This window comes from Neltuma alba, unplaced genomic scaffold (assembly GCF_004799145.2).
Source record: "Neltuma alba isolate B1F8T4 unplaced genomic scaffold, ASM479914v2 tig00010922_pilon, whole genome shotgun sequence".
In the NCBI taxonomy this organism is placed as follows: domain Eukaryota; kingdom Viridiplantae; phylum Streptophyta; class Magnoliopsida; order Fabales; family Fabaceae; genus Neltuma; species Neltuma alba.
In genome coordinates, this window is record NW_021635698.1 from 102402 (window position 1) to 120178 (window position 17777).

The 17777-nt window shown below is 35.8% G+C and overlaps 2 protein-coding genes and 1 pseudogene across 2 annotated transcripts; 1 reads left to right on the forward strand and 2 right to left on the reverse strand.

Annotated features, from left to right (window-relative positions):
- Nucleotides 1–5858, reverse strand: LOC114759950 (GTPase Der). The gene is made up of 9 exons (XM_028949194.1): nt 5147–5858; nt 4589–4973; nt 4264–4488; nt 3699–3958; nt 3199–3419; nt 2861–2986; nt 2211–2396; nt 1060–1197; nt 1–628 (listed from the first exon to the last, which is right to left on the reverse strand). The coding sequence occupies exons 1-9, from the start codon at nt 5295–5297 to the stop codon at nt 311–313; spliced, it is 2010 nt and encodes a 669-aa protein (XP_028805027.1). The 5' UTR covers nt 5298–5858; the 3' UTR covers nt 1–310.
- A 3453-nt stretch (nt 5859–9311) lies between these two features.
- Nucleotides 9312–13875, forward strand: LOC114759951 (PHD finger protein Alfin1-like; annotated as a pseudogene).
- Nucleotides 13876–14839: 964 nt separating this feature from the next.
- LOC114759959 (pentatricopeptide repeat-containing protein At1g14470-like) lies at nt 14840–17234 on the reverse strand. The gene has a single exon (XM_028949203.1). The coding sequence runs from the start codon at nt 17232–17234 to the stop codon at nt 14946–14948; it is 2289 nt and encodes a 762-aa protein (XP_028805036.1). The 3' UTR covers nt 14840–14945.
- Between the last annotated feature and the right edge of the window lie 543 nt (nt 17235–17777).

Consider the following 17777-nt stretch of genomic DNA (forward strand, 5'->3'; position numbering starts at 1 on the left):
TCCAATGATAAAATCTAGAAATATATAAAGTAGAATGTTGGGATAATTTTTTAAGATTAGCACCATCTTTCCTTAATATGCATGAATTTAAAATATCCTATATTTAGGACCGAAGCAAATACATTGTAAGCATCCGACTAATCTGAGCTCTCTGGCAAGAAAAACAAAACCTAATCTCAGCCCTTCTTTTTGCAGCTTTGGCTCAAAATTGACATTCAACCAATGTGCGTCTCTTCTCATAAGAGACCTTTTCTACCATTTTTGCTAACAACTTCGCTTCTTCATATTTGTATATTGGGTTGAAAATTGGTCATTCAACCAACATGCTTCTCTTTTCAGAAGAGACTCTTTCAACCATTTTGCCAACAGATTTGCTTTTTTGGCTGTTGTTGCCACTGCTACAACTACTATCTCTCCTAGTGACAAACCGCTGCATGATCCGTATAGGAATTCCACCCAAATCGAAGTCTTCCTTCAAGGATTTTGTTAAGAATCTTATGTCTGTATCGGAAAGCTCAGTCTTTCCACGCAGGAATGCAACAAACGTCGGCGGCCGTGCCTTGACCTGCGTGAAATACTTGACCTTCGGCTGAGCTGCTTGATCTTTCCAAGAATGCCGGCTCATAACCTAATAAAACCAATATAAGATATTAAATGTTGATAAACAAAAGCAATGGACAGGTTTATTAACAATGTCACATGAAAATACATCATTTAATTGTTAGGATGGAAAGCAAATGAAACGAAAGGCAAAATCCCATTTTTGTTATCTTGTTAACAGGGAGATGACAAAGTAATCTAACATATTTATGTGTATTTCCTTCCTTTTCCTTGATAAAACGAGATAAGAGATGAAAAATGTCTATTTTTTCACTGTACCATGCCAAACAAAATGGTAACTAACTCGTCCACACTCTCTCTATCCTTTCTTCTCCTTTCTCTTCCGCTCTTTTTCTTTCGTTCCAATGATATTAAACAATGCATTAGTGATAGATTATAATTACAAAAAGATTAAACTTAGGGACCTATGAATAATTTCATATAATTCCTAATATTTACCTTAAGCAACCAACGATTCAGGCGTGCTGTAGGTAACCTTGAACACCATTTTTCGTATGTATCAATAACCTGCCGCAAGACGGCTGTCCGGCCTCTCCCCTCCACAGCTGAAGTGAATATAACTGGGATTCCTGTTATCTGCAGACAATAGCCAAAAGTCACCACAAAACCATAATAAAACTGAATGGTAAGGTAAAATAATACTCATCCCCCACATGAGGAGATACCAAAATGGTTACATAGTCTAACTTCATTATATGAAAGCAACAAAAACAAAACGGCAGTTATACTTAAGCACTAAACCCTAGATACACCATCTAAGCTTGCACATCATAATTCACCATCTAAAGAAAATTGCATTGTACTAACAGATTTTTGTACGCGCAAGGCTTCCACAGTCAGCACTAACACATCCCCAATGTCATTTTTCAGCAATTCTGACCCAACGTTATATACTTTACAAACAGTTCGTGCCTGAGAGAGTTGTGAATGACAAGGGTGAGGATAAACATTTTCTGCATTCTCTTTGAAGCCAGTTAGAAAGAGAGTCTTTCACTATTAATTTGTTCCCTCCGATTGAAAACACCTAGATTCACAAGTAAGAATTTTTCCTTGTTTGAGTCAATTATGTTCAATCTGCCAAATGGTCAGAGTCTCAGAAGAAAATTAGGAAATGACATAAGAGATTGTGTGGTTGATTTGAGCGATGGAAAGAGACTGTTGGACGGATTTTCTTTCTTTCTTTCTGGACATGAGATTTCTCTTCTTTTTGAACCATGAGGTTTAAACAGCATATCCAAATATATGATTTTGGCAACTATGAAAAAAATTGATAATACTTCAAGGCAATGTGATGATATTGTAACAAATAAAGGAAGTTAGTTAAGGGTTAGTTGGGTTAATAATGAGAGATGACCATTGGGAGCTAATGGCTATAAATAGATGGCTTAGGGACTGATTGTAATCAGGCTTTTGGTAAATGGAAATGTGATCACCCTGTTTCTCCTGTCTCCGTCTTATATCTCTTTCTCGGTATCTTGCTGTCTCTCTTCTCTAGCTTCCTCTCTTTCCCTCTCTCTTATGTCAGAATTACAAACAGCCAAAACAATGGATCTTAAATATATCAAACATTTGGTTTATTAGAAACAAACCTGAGGTATAATTGTCTGAATTTCTTGAGGAACAGCTTCCATAACCTTCTTGTATAATGAAGATTTTTGCTTCCCTCTAAGAAGATCCATCTTGTTCACAATCACAACCAGACCACGTCCCTCTTCTACTGCTCGTCTAGCAATAACTACCTCAGCGTGTTTCATACTTCGTCTGGCATTTGCAATCTAGCCAATAAAATTTGCAGGATAAGTTTATTAATAAAGGATGTGATAAGCATATAGAAAGGGAGACACATATTAGATCATGAAATTCTACAGTGAGGATATGACAATCCGATTGGTCATTCACCTAGCAAAAGTCAACCACTAGCCTATATACGGTTATTCCTAATTCACACATCACCCACATTACAATGTTCACCAAATGGGTGAAACAGTAAGAAAGATACTGAATAACATGCATGTTTTTCAGAAAAAGCATAACTGAAAAGATAACACAAAGCACAATTAGCAAAATTTGAGTATCAAATCAGGTAGAACCTTTCAAGCAATAAATGAGTTTACGGAAACAATAAAATTTCATTGATAAACGATAGACCTCATGAGAGTGCAACTTTGCATGCCAATTGTAGTCTGGTAACATTACAGTTGAATTGCTCAAACCTAAACCCACAGTATACTTGGCATACCTCTTCAGCATCAAGTACCAAAGCAATTATATGAGCCCTGAGCAGATTCTTTCTTGATTGCATGATGCTCAAGGAAGATGGCCCTTTATCTTGTTTTGTCCTCTGCAGCCACCCAGCGGTATCCACCTGAATGACCAGAAATTAAATGTAAATATTATTGTACCATGTTTTGAAGATTATAAAATGATCTAATGCCACAAGAACATATAAAAAGTATAAAGAAAGTAACGTGTCCTATAACTAGAGTCAAGGTTCATACTTCGCAGAAATATTTCCACCTCCTCCAATTATACCACAACTCTAGAGCCAACACAAAAGGGAAATTAATGCGTACATACAAGATAAATATTTCTGCCTTGAAATTCAAATTGGGTTCTGATTGAATCTCTTGTCAGACCAGCTTCAGGACCCACAAGAACACGGTCTTCTTGTAACAATGTATTTAGTAAGGTTGATTTCCCCACATTGGGGCGTCCCACGATTGCTAACTGCAATGGAATTTTACTTTCATCAACCTCAGTGGAACAGCTGTCTTCACCGTGGCTATCATCCTGAGTTCCTTCATGCACAATTATTCAAAATTGAATGAATTCAAGGCAGAAAGATGGCAAAGCAACAATTAAACTTGATGAGATCAAATTTGCATATTCATCATCTCATAAAAAAATGATTAATACATTATTGGCCAAACAACCCGCTCCAATGAAAAGAAAAGACACATACATCACATAGTGATCAAAGTTTAAAACCTATTCAATTAACAGGTATAATAAGTGCGTAGTAATCACATTTTCATCATCAGATGGGAAAATCTACTCTAAAACTGGGGTTATCTTACCATTTAAGACTTGAAGCATATAATCCTCCAGAACAGGCCTAAGAGACTGATACAAGTCTGGCAAACCCAACCCAGTCTCTGCAGATATGGCAATAGGTTCCCCAAATCCTAAACGGAACATTTCAGAAGCAGCTGCCATAAGAGAACCACTAGCATCAAAGAGTGATTCACATTTATTCATCACTACAATAGGTTTGATTTGAGGTGCATGTTTGCGCAGCCATTTTCCAACCTCCAAATCAAGAGGATGAAGTCCAAATCTGGTCAGAAAAGTCAATAATAAATGGAAAAAATATTCAAGCAAAATCAGAATTAGCACTTTGCATTAAAGAGTTGCAATTCAAAATTGTAAGGATTGGTGACAAGACGTCAGTTACATTTAAAATATGAAATACAGAAGTGTTTTTTTCCTCTGGTTTTCAAATATATTTAAGTTTTAATGTTCATAGCACATGGTCGCCTAAGCTCCCATAAGTATAATGCAGATCATCAAGCCAGACAGCAATCAGACAACTTAATTCATGCAAAAAGGCTTATATATATGCAATTCATATTTAAAACTAACCTTCCATCTGTCAGAAAGATTGCAAACTGAGACCTAGATAATACACTAGCAGTCATTCCTGCTGTTCTGTGAAGGATTGACCCCAAAGTCGCTTCTGCTTCTAATCCAGCTGAATCTAACACTTTAAACCGTAAATCACCCAACTTGGCAACCCCTTCTCGTATGTCCCGAGTAACATGATCATCAGGTGTGTTATATACCAGAGCCTCCCTCCTCCGGATCAAACTAAAAGTTATCATCCACACAAAAATGTGATCAGAGTTCAACGTTGTGTATCTTGCCTTAATTGACAGAAAACTAAGGATCTACCAAAAAAAGTACTCACCGGTTAAACAATGCTGACTTCCCTACATTAGGGCGACCGATGATCATAACAACAGGGAGCTTAGCAATTTCGATTTTAGTGAAATCCACCGGTTTTTCATATGTTTTCTTGGTCACTAAACCATCACCAGAATCATCATAAGACTTCTCAAAACAGCCTATCGTGGTACAACCATCATCTAAGTCAGCAGAAGACTTCACCGAATGGTTTTCAGTTTCAGTAGCGTGCAAATCAGATTCAATCAGTTTCTCCCCAGCAAGGGTACAAAATCCCCTGTCATGCAGAACCGAACAAGAAGTACGAATAGTTGAAATAATCAAGCCACCATTGCAATCCAAATAGTTTGCTGCTGAGCCGTGTATGAGCAAACGATTAAAAGGTTTTTCTGCAAAGCAACAAGCTGTCAATCATCAAATAAGTTTAACCCATCTCCTCCCAAAAACAACATGATCTTTAATTACTCTTGGAAATTGCGGTCTCATAACAGAACAGGAAGCATACACCAGGAAAAAAAAAAAAAAAACGGAGGGGCGTGGGGAAGAAGGATTCATCACATACCGAAGATAATTTTGGCACCGAAGGAGTGCCTGTCTCTGATAGAATCAGATATTAAGTTACTCAAGTTCCTCTGTAAAGCAGCACGTCTACATAGTAGACCAAGACCATTAAGCCTCCGGACCAAAATGGCTCCCAACAAGAAATGAGACATCCCGAGTATCAGCTTTTACATCGACGGATGATCAACCCAAGAAGTGCTTCTCTACAAGTCGCATGGTGATATTACTATGCCACATATGCAATAAAGCAATGGCCCCAAAAGGATGTAAGATTGAATTTTTACTTCGAATCTCAACTTTTTACTTCCACTGTTAGGCTCTTTTACAGTTGTTCCACTAGCTCCACCACAAGCCTTTAAAGGTGGAAGCTATCACCCTGAAATGTTGAACTTGACTTAATCATACAACTATTCTATTAAACCCGCGAGGGAGGTGGCTCGTTAGGAACCTGCAAAGCCCCAGGTTATATGCTTAATTGCCTTCGTTGCCCCTACACGAACCAGGAAAAGATGAACTACAGAGGAATATCACACGCCTTTAGTTGCTCCTGCGTCTTTTCTGTGTCTTCTGCATCCCGTGTCCCACATCGTTCGCCGCTTGTTCCGCCGCAGCTGGTCACGCCGTCGAGAGCAAGAAACGAGAAAGTGTACCCCGTTTGGTATGTACAGTTTGGGATTTGATTTTGTTCGTGTGTATATGTTGGAAAAGATGTTCAAATTAGAGCGTCTCATTTTCCCAGTCTTCCATAAACCGCTAAACCCCCTGCTTCCGGATCTATCCGACACTCGACCCGGCGAAATTGGAATAAGCGGGGTAGGCCCAGAAGTGGGATCCGGCGTGCGAGCAAATTACATGTCGTTTGATCATGATTTGAGTGCCAGTACACGTAGGCGACTAATCTTTCATAACATAATAAACTAATATTTAAATTTCTGCCATATGACTTTAAATAGAATTGCATGGCATAAAAAGAGAATGTTTATGCATAGCTAAAAAAAAAAGAGTGCCAATTAATTCTAATGAAAATATGAAATGAGTTTTGCCTATTTAAACATAAGTACTCCTCCGATCTTTAATATAAGACCCATTTAACTAATTTGATTAGATTAAGAAAGTTAGGTAATGGCCCATTTGGATTAGTGATTGGAAAAGTAGTTTATTGGAAAAGTGGCTTTTGGAAAAGTGAAGTTGGATATAAGCTAAATTAGATAAACTGAATTATGTTTGGATTGAAGTTCAAAAAAGCCAATTTGCAAAAGTAAGATTGGTAAAAGGTTATTTGGATTATAGTTGAGTAAAAGTAAGTTTAGTTGTAAAATGACTAAAATGGGTGTGAGTTTTAATAAATAATGAAACATGATTAAAAAAATAATTTCACATAATACAATAAAATTAAAAGAATTCAATATGAAGAAGTCAAATTTAATGAGTGAATTAAATTTTAAAATTTTAGAGAAATCATAAAAAATAATTTAAATATAAAGTGAAACATGGAAAAAAATGAATTGAGATAATACAATAAATTTAAATTAATTTAATATGAAGAAGTGAAATTAATTGAGTTAATTAAATTTTAAAAACTTTAGAGAAAATGCTCTGAAAAAAATAATGCAGAAGGGAGAGAAAGAGGGAATAAAAATTTGCTGAGTGTGTCAGAAAGGTAATGCAGAAGTGGGACAAAATAAGCTTTTCATAAGCTCCATTCTCTGGCTTATTTTAAACGTACGACTGGCCAGCTTAAATTTTCATAAGCCCAATACAACAGACGTCCTCCCAAACAACACCTCCTAACTAAATCGGGCTTATCTGTATTTTAAGCCACGTTTGGATCAGCAATACTGATCCAAATAGGCACTCAGTTAGTTAATTACAAGAAATAAACATAATTTTCCTAAAATACTATAATCATCTTTTTTAATATCCTCTCTTCTCTACTTGATTATAGTTAAGGGAGTATTCATAGGGATAATTTAGAGAAAACTGATAAATATGAAAAATAGGTCTCATATTTAGGACCAAAACTAATTTAACAATTGAGTCCTATATTAAGAACCGGAGGAGTGTTTGAGTTGGATTTGGCATATATTAATATTTAAAAGTCAAACCCAGTATCAAGTTGAAAAAGTTAGCGAGACAAAATTCATCCACTCTGAACAATAGTAAAATCAGTGGTATAATAATTGGATAAAAAATAATATGATGAATTTATATAATAATATATGTATATAAATAATTAACAAAGAATTGGGCTAGCAATGTAATGTCTTACTAAAGGCCATTTGGAACTCGGACCAATGATACAATCTACGCCTGAAATCATTGGTATAAACGTGAAGAAGTCCCATATCAAAAGTTTTGACAAATATTAATGGAAAGGTTAGTTTTTTTTTATAGAGAAACCACAGATGGATTAAAAGGTCTTTTATCAAAGAAATCACATTGATTAATATTGCTCTTCTTGTTCTCTTATTACATCATTTTTACCATCCAAATTTATTTTGAAGATCAGTATAGTAATACTTCCGGTCTTAATTATAAGAGTCAGTTAACTAATTTGAGGAGATTAAAGAAGTAAGTTGAGTTAGTTATTTGTTCTAAATAGGTGTTGTCTTTCCAAAAATATCCTTGCTAATCAAGTGTATTGACAAGAACTATTATTGTTAGAAGGGATATTTTGGAAAAAAAAATGTATAAATATGAGAGACACAAAGCGGATTGGGTTCTTATATTAGGATCAAAATAAAACTCAAATAAGGTTTATATTAAAAATCGGAGGTAGTTTTTTTTGAATTTTTATATTCAAATATATATGAGTTCATACTTGGCATCAAATTTAAAGAAAATTATTCATGTATTTAATGAGTTTCCTATAAAATTTATATTGCATATAAATAATACTACCTCCAGTCCTATTTAAGAACTAGTTGACTAATTTGAAAAATTAAGGAAAGAATTAAGTTAGTTAGTTGTAATAAATAAGTGTTGTCTTCCTAAAATATTCTTACTAATCAAGTGTATTGGCCAGAATTGTTATTGTTAGAAGGACTATCTTAGAAAAAATGTATAAATATAAGAAACAAAATAGATTAGCGTCTTATGTTTATGACCAAAATAAAAATCAAACAAAATCTTATATTAAGAACCGGAGGTAGTAATTTTTCTGGGCCACAAATTAATAATTTTTCAAAAAATAATTTTCATTTGAATAATATCTCTAAAATAAGAAGTATATATTATATTATACAAAATAAGTAAACCAATATAATTTGAGTTTGATATTTTGATGAGTTTTTTTTTTTACCATCATATTTGATGACTATTTAATGGCATGTCCGGCTTAAAAAAATTATGAATTATAAATACTAAGGGTTCGTTTGGATTGTAGTTGGAATGCCAAAAGCACACGGAAAGCGTGAAACTGAGGTTTGTGACTTTATGCAGCTCAGATGATTGTTTGGATTGAGCTTCGTTTCTAAACTGACTTATGAAAAAAAGTAACTTTTCTAACTGACTTATCCAACACAATCTGGATCAACTTTTCTAACTGACTTATGTAAAAATTGTGCCAAAGCTTACGATTTAATTAGTTATGTGATTCTATTTACTTTAATTAGAGACCAATAAATTTTAATTTATATTCATGTTTGTCATTATGTATATTTAATTAATTATCTACAATAATTTCAAATTTTCTCCTTAACAAATATTTTTATTTTATAATTTTACAAATAAACTATTTATATTTTATCATAATAATTTTATGTGTTCTTTTAAATTATTATCACAATAAAAATATAAAATTTCAAACACTACTCCATATCCTTTTTAGTATTTTACAACTAAACTAACTTTTCTATTAATCATCCAAACAACTTTTAACTTTTTCAACTGACTTTTTAAAAGCATCTATCCAAACATAAATTGCATTATACTAACTGACTTTTACTCTAACTTTAGTTACAAAAGTCAATTGGGTTAGAAGTCAGTTTTGCCCAACGCCAATCCAAACATACCCTAATATGATACTAGGATTTTTGGTAGAATTTTTATATTAAATATATATAGGAAATAAAATTATCTAAATTTTTTAAGTCAACCATTTAATTTGGGTTAGCTTCGGAGATTATTTCATTCTCGAATCCGTCGTCTGCAGGAGGAGAAAACCCAACTGTCTCGTCACTCGCCATAGTGGCAAGCTTCCACTCTTTTCTCAAGTCTATATTTATGTCTCTGCAATGCTTCTTTTCCGTTTCGATCACTCCTCTCCTCACTTCCTCTAGATTCTCTTTGGATCCGCAGTGTCCCGTCTCCCCAAATCTGCTGGAGTTTGAGTAAAAAAGAGGAGAAAAAACCCTAGGCCTATAACTATTGCGAGCGACAGAAAACTTATTCAATTTTGCTTTTTGCTTGAATTATTTGGGGATTCTGCGTCAGAAGGAACATTTTGTAGTTCTTTACTGGAATTTGAACTGGGATTTTTGGGTTGGGCGTATATAATAGTTGAATTCGAAAATTTTGTGCTTCCTGTTCTGAGTGATTATGGAAGGCTTGTCGTCGCATCCATACCTCGAACAGTAGAGGAGGTTTTTAGCGACTTTAAGGGCAGAAGAGCTGGAATGATTAAGGCCCTTACTACGGGTTCGCTCTCTTCTTCTTCTTCTGAGTTTCGATAATCAAGAAAAGTCTTGTACAGTTCTTGTTTTACTCATATTGTTCTTCTGAGCTTTTTGTTGTCTTTCTTTTTGCAGATGTCGAAAAGTTCTACCAGCAGTGCGACCCTGGTGGGTTACCTCAATATTCTTTTCCTTTATTTATTTATTTATTTTTTTTTGTTTTTTGTCCCCCTTTTTTTTTTCCTGGGATTTCATCCTCCATAGATTGTAGGTGATTTTCTTAGAGCATATGTTTCACTCATGTTTGTTTCACTTTGGTACGTGTGCCTACTGGTTGTAGCGAGGGCTGTCTTGAGTAGTGTGAAATTTAAGCTATTCATTCGTGGTTTTAAGCTTCGGTACTTGTTTGTGTTACTCTGGCACAAGCTCACAGCATTCGCTTAATAAATACTTGTAGCGAGGGCTCTCTCTAGAAATACTTGTCCATGATTCAGTGATTGCTGAGGAACTTCTCCCTACCATTTCCGACCTGGCAGATTGGTTAAGAATATTTTCTGCTCGGTGTCATTTTGGAGGACCCTCGAGCACTGCGTGGGGTAGTGTTTTCATTTTGCTCTAAACTATCCAAAATAATTTTGTTGGTTAACACGATGCAACAAGATATAATTGCATGTCATACCACCATTGTTATCTTTATTTTTTTTCCTGGGAGCTTGTATTCTATTTGGCAGCTGAAGACTCCTCTGTCTTTATACTAGTAGCATTGTTGATGCTATGGATTCTTCTTTAAAGTTTAAGTGATTCTAGTGGCTTCTTAATATTTACTTCCCTGTGATACCATCAGTCCCTTATGGAGAAATTGATGCTTGATACTCTTACGGTGTTTGTTGGATACAGTGCGTTATTTCTTAATCCTAAATTGTTCTTTTGGTAGAGAAGGAGAACTTGTGTCTATATGGATTTCCTAATGAAACATGGCAAGTGAATTTGCCAGTTGAGGAAGTGCCTCCTGAACTTCCTGAGCCAGCTTTTATAAACTTTGCTAGGGATGGGATGCAAGAAAGGACTGGTTATCACTTGTTGCAGTTCACAGTGACTCATGGCTGCTTGCTGTTGCTTTCTATTTTGGTGCTCGATTTGGCTTTGGTAAGAATGAGAGGTAAGGGTCGTAACTCCTATTATGTTACTATGTAACATGTTTTTATTCTTTTGAAGCCTTGAAACGTTACTTTCCCATATTCATTTTGTTTTGTGTAGTCGTAATTCTGGATTTCTTTTGTACATTTTTTTTGCTGGCCAGAACTTCTTTTGCACATCTTAGTTTAAAATTTTTTTTAATTTCAGGCAAAGCGGAATGTATATAGTGAAACAAATTATGCAATATATTAATTAATTACTACCTCCAGTATTGCACTACAATGTGGATCTTATATTTCAGACTGGAGGTAGTATTTTGAAGGAATTTTTCAGTCAGCTGATCTATTGTTATATTTTCAATATCTTAAATATTTTGTTCTATGTAAGTATCAATAAGACTGTTATATGCACAGACAAACATCACCATGGGTGAGCATAACTCATGGAATAATTGAGATGATACATCATTGAGCTAATTCAATTTTAGTACTTGCTTTTAGATTCTTCGTTTAAGTGCTTTTTGTGCTTTATGTAACTGTAAATATTGAATCATAGAAGACCTTGTTTCGTGCCTATTTATGCTAATTACAAGAATAACTTGTTAGCTTCTCTTTGTTCTGTGGATTCTCAACCTTGCTTGTCTTTTATGTTTCTATATATTATCTTAGGAACTGGATAATAACATAAAACATTTATTTTATTTGCTCTCTAGTGTAGCTTCTATTTTGTTGACACTGTTCTCATGTTATAGATCCCTTCACTAATGTCTTTGACCTCATGGGACCTGGAACCTTTTGAGGCTTACGTGATATTTAAAGTTTTGAGTGTGCTTTTGAATTATAATTATGGGGTGATGCCATGATGGGGATGTAGCACTGTTGAAGTCTTCAATCCAATTTCGAACTTCTGAATAAAACTATGTTTGGGATTTCTTTTTGAGTAAAATATTGTAATGTAAAATGTATGACTTTAAGTTGTAACTAAATGCCCTGTTACATGAATGAAAAGCAAGAGTGTAAAGAATATTATTATATTTCACTTTAAGGCGTGGTGATCTGTCAACTTGCCTTCTTTTAACGACGTACTGTCAAATGTAGCCCATGTTATGATTAGGTCTGGATCCATATTGATTGTGCTTGTCACTTCAACTCAATTTTTTCCCCTTTAAATCTTCTATCACTTTGCCGTTGAAGGATGCTGTTGTATTATTGTAAATGACGGACTTAGCTGATGGGATTAGTTACTTGTGAAGAACAGGGAATGTCTACAAATAGGAACACACAAGGCTGTGTAAATGATTCTGATCCCTAGTGAAATGTTCAGCGAAGATATTCAGCAAGCTCTTTCTCATCTCTCTTACCCTCTCTGTTTCCTATTACTCTCTTCCTCTCCCTCTTTCCCTGTTTATTCTTTCCAGATTACAAACCTACATCACATGTTTTGGGGATACGCCAAGTTCTTTTTTCTGGGGATACACACACTTGTTCCTCTCCCTCTTTCCCTGTTTCTCCTTTCCAGATTACAAACCTACATCACATGTTTTGGGGATACACCAGGTTATTCTGTCTGGGGATACACACATTGTTTCATAATTTTAATAAAAAAAATTTGTGCGGTTGCGATTCTCTGATCTGTAAATGTGGGAAGGAATTTCTGTATCTTCAAGGGTATATTTTTCTCTCCGAGATATGTAGTTACTTACCTTGGGTGCTTTCTTATTTGTACCTCTGCTACATCTATTAGCTATTTGGTAAGAGTCAGGCATTTCCTCTTCTGACCTACAGCTGCATTAGGGAGAGGATTAGTTAATTATGCATTGGTTAGAGTGGCAGATTGACTTTTAGGGACAATTAAGTAATAATTAATACTTAATATTAAATGTTGTGTTCTCTTATGTAGAATGACTTTGTTGATGTGCCGTTGCCCGTTTAGGAGGTAGTTTTATTTTTTATGATGTGTTGTGAATTGCCTATGGAGTTGGTTATGTTGCCATTTAGTTGTTTGAATCTATATCGTCTGTTTTGAAAGCATTATATGATGGCCTGACTTTAGTAGCACTCTTCTGAAGCTAACTGTTTTCTGTGGTCTTAAGCTAGATCTTTCATGAGCTTGAAGAAACTATTTGCAAGTCTTGCCTGTTCAAAGCTATATTATTTATGCATCTGCGGGGGAATTAATGCTTGTGTATGATTCCCCACCTAGGTTACAGTTTACTCGGTGAAGGATATGCTTCTAATTTTAGTTCAAATGGTTATATACAGGAAAAGGCTTTTTCAAATGATAAATGATCTCCCAACGATATTTGAAGTTGTGACAGGAAGTGCCAAGCAATCAAAGGATCATTCAGCTGCTCATAGCAATGGTAGCAAAAGCAAATCAAGTGGGAAGGTGGCTCACAGTATTCAATTACATTTTCTTGGTTTGTGTTTGTGTTTGTGTTGTTTTACTTACTGTTTGTGTGCTCCCTTCCAACAGTCTCGCCAATCTGAGTCACAGGCCAAGGTAGTGAAGATGTCACCACCACCCAAAGAAGACGATGAGAGTGGAGAAGAAGATGAAGATGACGAACAAGGTGCAACGTGTGGGGCATGTGGCGATAACTATGCAACTGATGAATTCTGGATCTGTTGTGACGTGTGTGAGAGATGGTTCCATGGAAAATGTGTCAAGATTACTCCTGCTAAGGCTGAGCACATTAAGCAGTACAAGTGCCCAAGCTGTAGCAACAAAAGGGCTAGAGTCTAGAAGCTCTAAATCACTGATTGAACAAAACAGACAAGGTTCAGAATGTTTGATAACAAATTTATCTAGATGTGAACTTTAATGATTTTGCAGACAGAATGTCAAGTTTTGCTAATGTTAATTTCTAAATCCTACTTCGTCTAATCTTTTTGAGAATTGTCTGTTGAAGTAAAACTTGCCTACAAAGATGTTGTCATCAATATATTCTGTAGTGCTGATGATCAGCCTAATTAGCATTGCCTGCGTACGGTTACGGTTTGTTATTCATCTCTTTATTCTCATGTGATATATTTTAAGGCTTGAAAGTTTAGAAATGAAAAAGCAGGATGCTGACACCTGATAGATGATATCAGTCACAACTGCATATCATCTTTTCAAGCATGAAGACCCTTTGAAGTAATCTTTGGCTTCAGTTTTCTAAGAGGCTCCAACTTTGAGCATTGCTTAAATGGAGCTACCATGAAGACGCCCAAGATTCATCTGCTGTGCTGAGATGATGCAGGAGTTTTGTTTCTTTTTTGCCATTTTGTGGTTTTCTTTCTGTTGAACACTGATCACAAGTTGTGGCCAGACTAGCTAGAAATTTTCTCCTTTTCCCATGTTTATTTTGAATTCTGGTGAGAGAGCAGCGGTTATGATCATAGTTGCAGTTAAAACATACAATTCTTTACTGATTGCTGTGAAAAAAATTTCAAATACCTTTTGATGTGAGGCGTCAAAAGAATGTTTGATACAGGCGTGGGGTGATGTTAATACTGTTCGTTTACTCTCGCTGCCCAATTTTTTTTTCCTTTTAATGCTGGAATACTGAAGAAATTCGAGTTTTGACTAAGGCTATGTCCTTAGAAGCCGCTTGATGGGTGACTCAACTTCATCAAAAATTATGTTTTTTTTTTTTTAATAGTATCGGCAATGAAGTTTTAGGATATCTTGTGTGTTGTGTAAATTAAAGGAATGAGCTGTGCTTTTTATGGATGAATAGTAGGCCTGTTTGTTAAAGAGTTATCATATTATATGTGGAGATTTACCAATAAGGGAAGATGATATTATTATTTTTCTATATTTCCATTTAAATATCATTTCGGTAAATTTTACAAAAGTTAAACATGCATGACTTATGGCGATGAAAATGATAAATATAAATAATGAAGTTATTTTATATTAACGACAAAATATCGAGGGAAAAAAATACCGTAACAAAGTTTGAATGAAAAATGATGTGGATTAAAGTGATTTAATTATCAATTTTCAAATTACAATGATCAAATTCAAAATTGAATGAAACTATAAAAACTACAATATGTTTCCCTACCAGTAATCTTTGCAAGAACAAAGCCCATCATTAAAACAGTGAAACCTGTTATTATCCCTTACAATTATTTTCCTTCCCTCCAATTTAGATATCATCTTGATGCTTGTATGACAGTCCTCACATATCCTTAAGTTCTTCACTACCCTTATTACTGTCCCCATCTCACTAACTAGTAGACCAAAACAAACAGCCAATTTCTCACTGTGAACTCCCACCATCTCTTCCCTCTCTTCTTCTTCAACATCCCTTAATACACAACTTTTATCTGCTACATATCCTGCATTTCTCATCTTAACTTTTAGACCTATCAGAAGCTTATAGATATCATCTGACCTTTCATGTGATCTGTCTCCCACTATGAACTTGTTCATTTGACCCTTATGTTCCACCCAACTCCATCCAGTTGATTTCTTCAGTCCTTGTTTTGTCATTGTTTTCCTAACTTTATCAACATCTTCCCACCTACCAGCTGAAGCATATATGTTTGATAGTAACACATAATTGCCTGAGTTATGTGGCTCAAGCTTGAACAGTTTTGCTGCAGCGAGTTCCCCTAGTTTGATTCGTTTATGAATTCGGCAAGCGCTTAGAAGGGAGCCATAGATTCCAGCATGGGGTTCCATTGGCATGGTTGAAATCAACTTGATTGCTTCTTCTAGTTTACCCACTCTGCCTAACAGATCAATCAAGCATGCATAGTGATCTACATCAGGAACTTCAATTGATTCAAAAACCTTGTGGCCTTCTAATAATAATCCTTCATGACTACATGCTGTTAGTGCTCCTATATAGGTTATCCTATCTGGTTTAATCCCTTCTTCGTTCATTTTTGACAGTAGATTTATAGCTTTATGTCCATGGCCATGGGCTGCATACCCTGAAATAAATGTGTTGTAGGAAACCACATCTCTGGTTTCCATTTCTTGAAATGTTCTTGTGGCATCTTCCATGCTGCCACATCTTGAGTACATGAAAATTATAGAGTTGTATCCTGAGATGGTGAGATTGATGTGATTTTCTTTCAGGATGCTCACAGCCCAATTACCCAACTCTAGTGCCCCAAGATGTCCACAAGCAGAGATAACACTAACCATAGTCACCTCATCAGGTCTTGAATCTTTACGGGAGATCATTTCTTTGAACAGGTCCAGTGCTGCGAGTGACTCGCCATTTTGAGCATAACCAGCAATCATAGAATTCCACGAGACAGTATTCTTCTCTGGCATCTCATTGAAGAGGTATTGTGCTGACGATAAATCCCCTACTCTTGCACATGCAGAAATCATGGCATTCCATGAGATAATGTTTCTATGCATACCTAGTTGATTAAAAATGTCCCGAGCAGCCTCTAGGTTCCCATATTTTGCATGCATATCAAGCAGCGCCGTCCTCACATAATAACTTGAATAATTTTTCTTTCTGTATAGCCTTCTGACTAGTGACTCAGCAATACAGGGATCCCCAAGAGATGAACAAGATGATATAACAGTAACCCATGTTGTTTCATCTGGTTCCATCCCAGAATCAAGCATGTCGTCAAACAATCTTAAAGTCTCTTCAGGAGCTCCACTTTGAGCATACCCTGATAACATTGCATTCCAAGACACCACAGTTCTCTCGGGCATCTTGTCAAAATACATCCTTGCACTTTCCAAATCCCTTAACTTGGCATACCCAGTAACCATAGTGGTCCAAGTAACAACATTCCTCTCAGAATCATTCATCAAATGAAAAATCCTCCTAGCTTCCTCCTCATTGCCCCACTTCCAACACCCACCAATCATCACATTCCAATCTGCAGCACTTCTCTCAGTCATTTCATCAAACACCTTCCAAGCAATTTCAATACCTTCATGTTTCGCATACGCACCCATGATCGCATTCTTCACATAACGCTCATCAACATGACCCAATTTCACTACATGAGCATGGAACATGAAGCTGGCTTTTCCTGCAGCTTTTATCAAAACTGGGAAAAAGGGTATCCCAGGAGGCTTTATACCAAGTGATTGCATATGTTTGTAGAGCAGAAGTACTTCAGTTTGGGCACCAACTTGAGAATAGTATTTGAGCATGGAAGTGAAGACATGAAGGTCAGGTACAGTAGCAGAACAGAAAACAGAACGAGCATAGGTGAATGGTGCGAGCAGGTTTGTGCAGTGGGAAAGCAATAAAGCCACCCAGTGGTTTTGGTAGTGAAGAGAATGGTGAATGAGGTGGGCATGGAGCTGTCTTAGATGATTGAGATTGGCTACTTTGGTGGCTATGTTGTTCAAATGTGACATGCCAAGGCACGTCCGTACAAGCTCTTGTTCTTGGCAACAAATATATACGCTCAAGAAAGGCACGCCCAAAAGTTCTCTGAAGCAAGGGTGAATGAATCATGACCGTTAGTGAAATCAATGGATAAAGAGAGGCCACGTCTGCTTTGAAAGATTTGGGTTAGATTCATTTCTTTTTGGGACTGGAAATACATAGAAACATATCTGGATTCTTCATAAATCAAGGCAAATACATTTCAGATGTTCTAAAAAAAGATTTCATATATGAAAAACGCTTGTCTTTGTCCCATACCCCATGGTGGCTGAAATATCCTTTTATTCATTTGAAGCCAGGTGAACCTCTAAAAAGAAAAACCATGGGGGCCCTTTAGTATATATTACAAATACAAGAACAGATATAGTATATGATGTAAATAGATAGTTTCACATTATCACTTCTTAAACTGTTTAAACTCAGTGCATTCTAAGGGGACCAAATTGGTTATTCTAAGGGTGCTGAAATACAATTTCAAACTTTGTGTTTTAGTAATAAGCACTAAGTTAAAG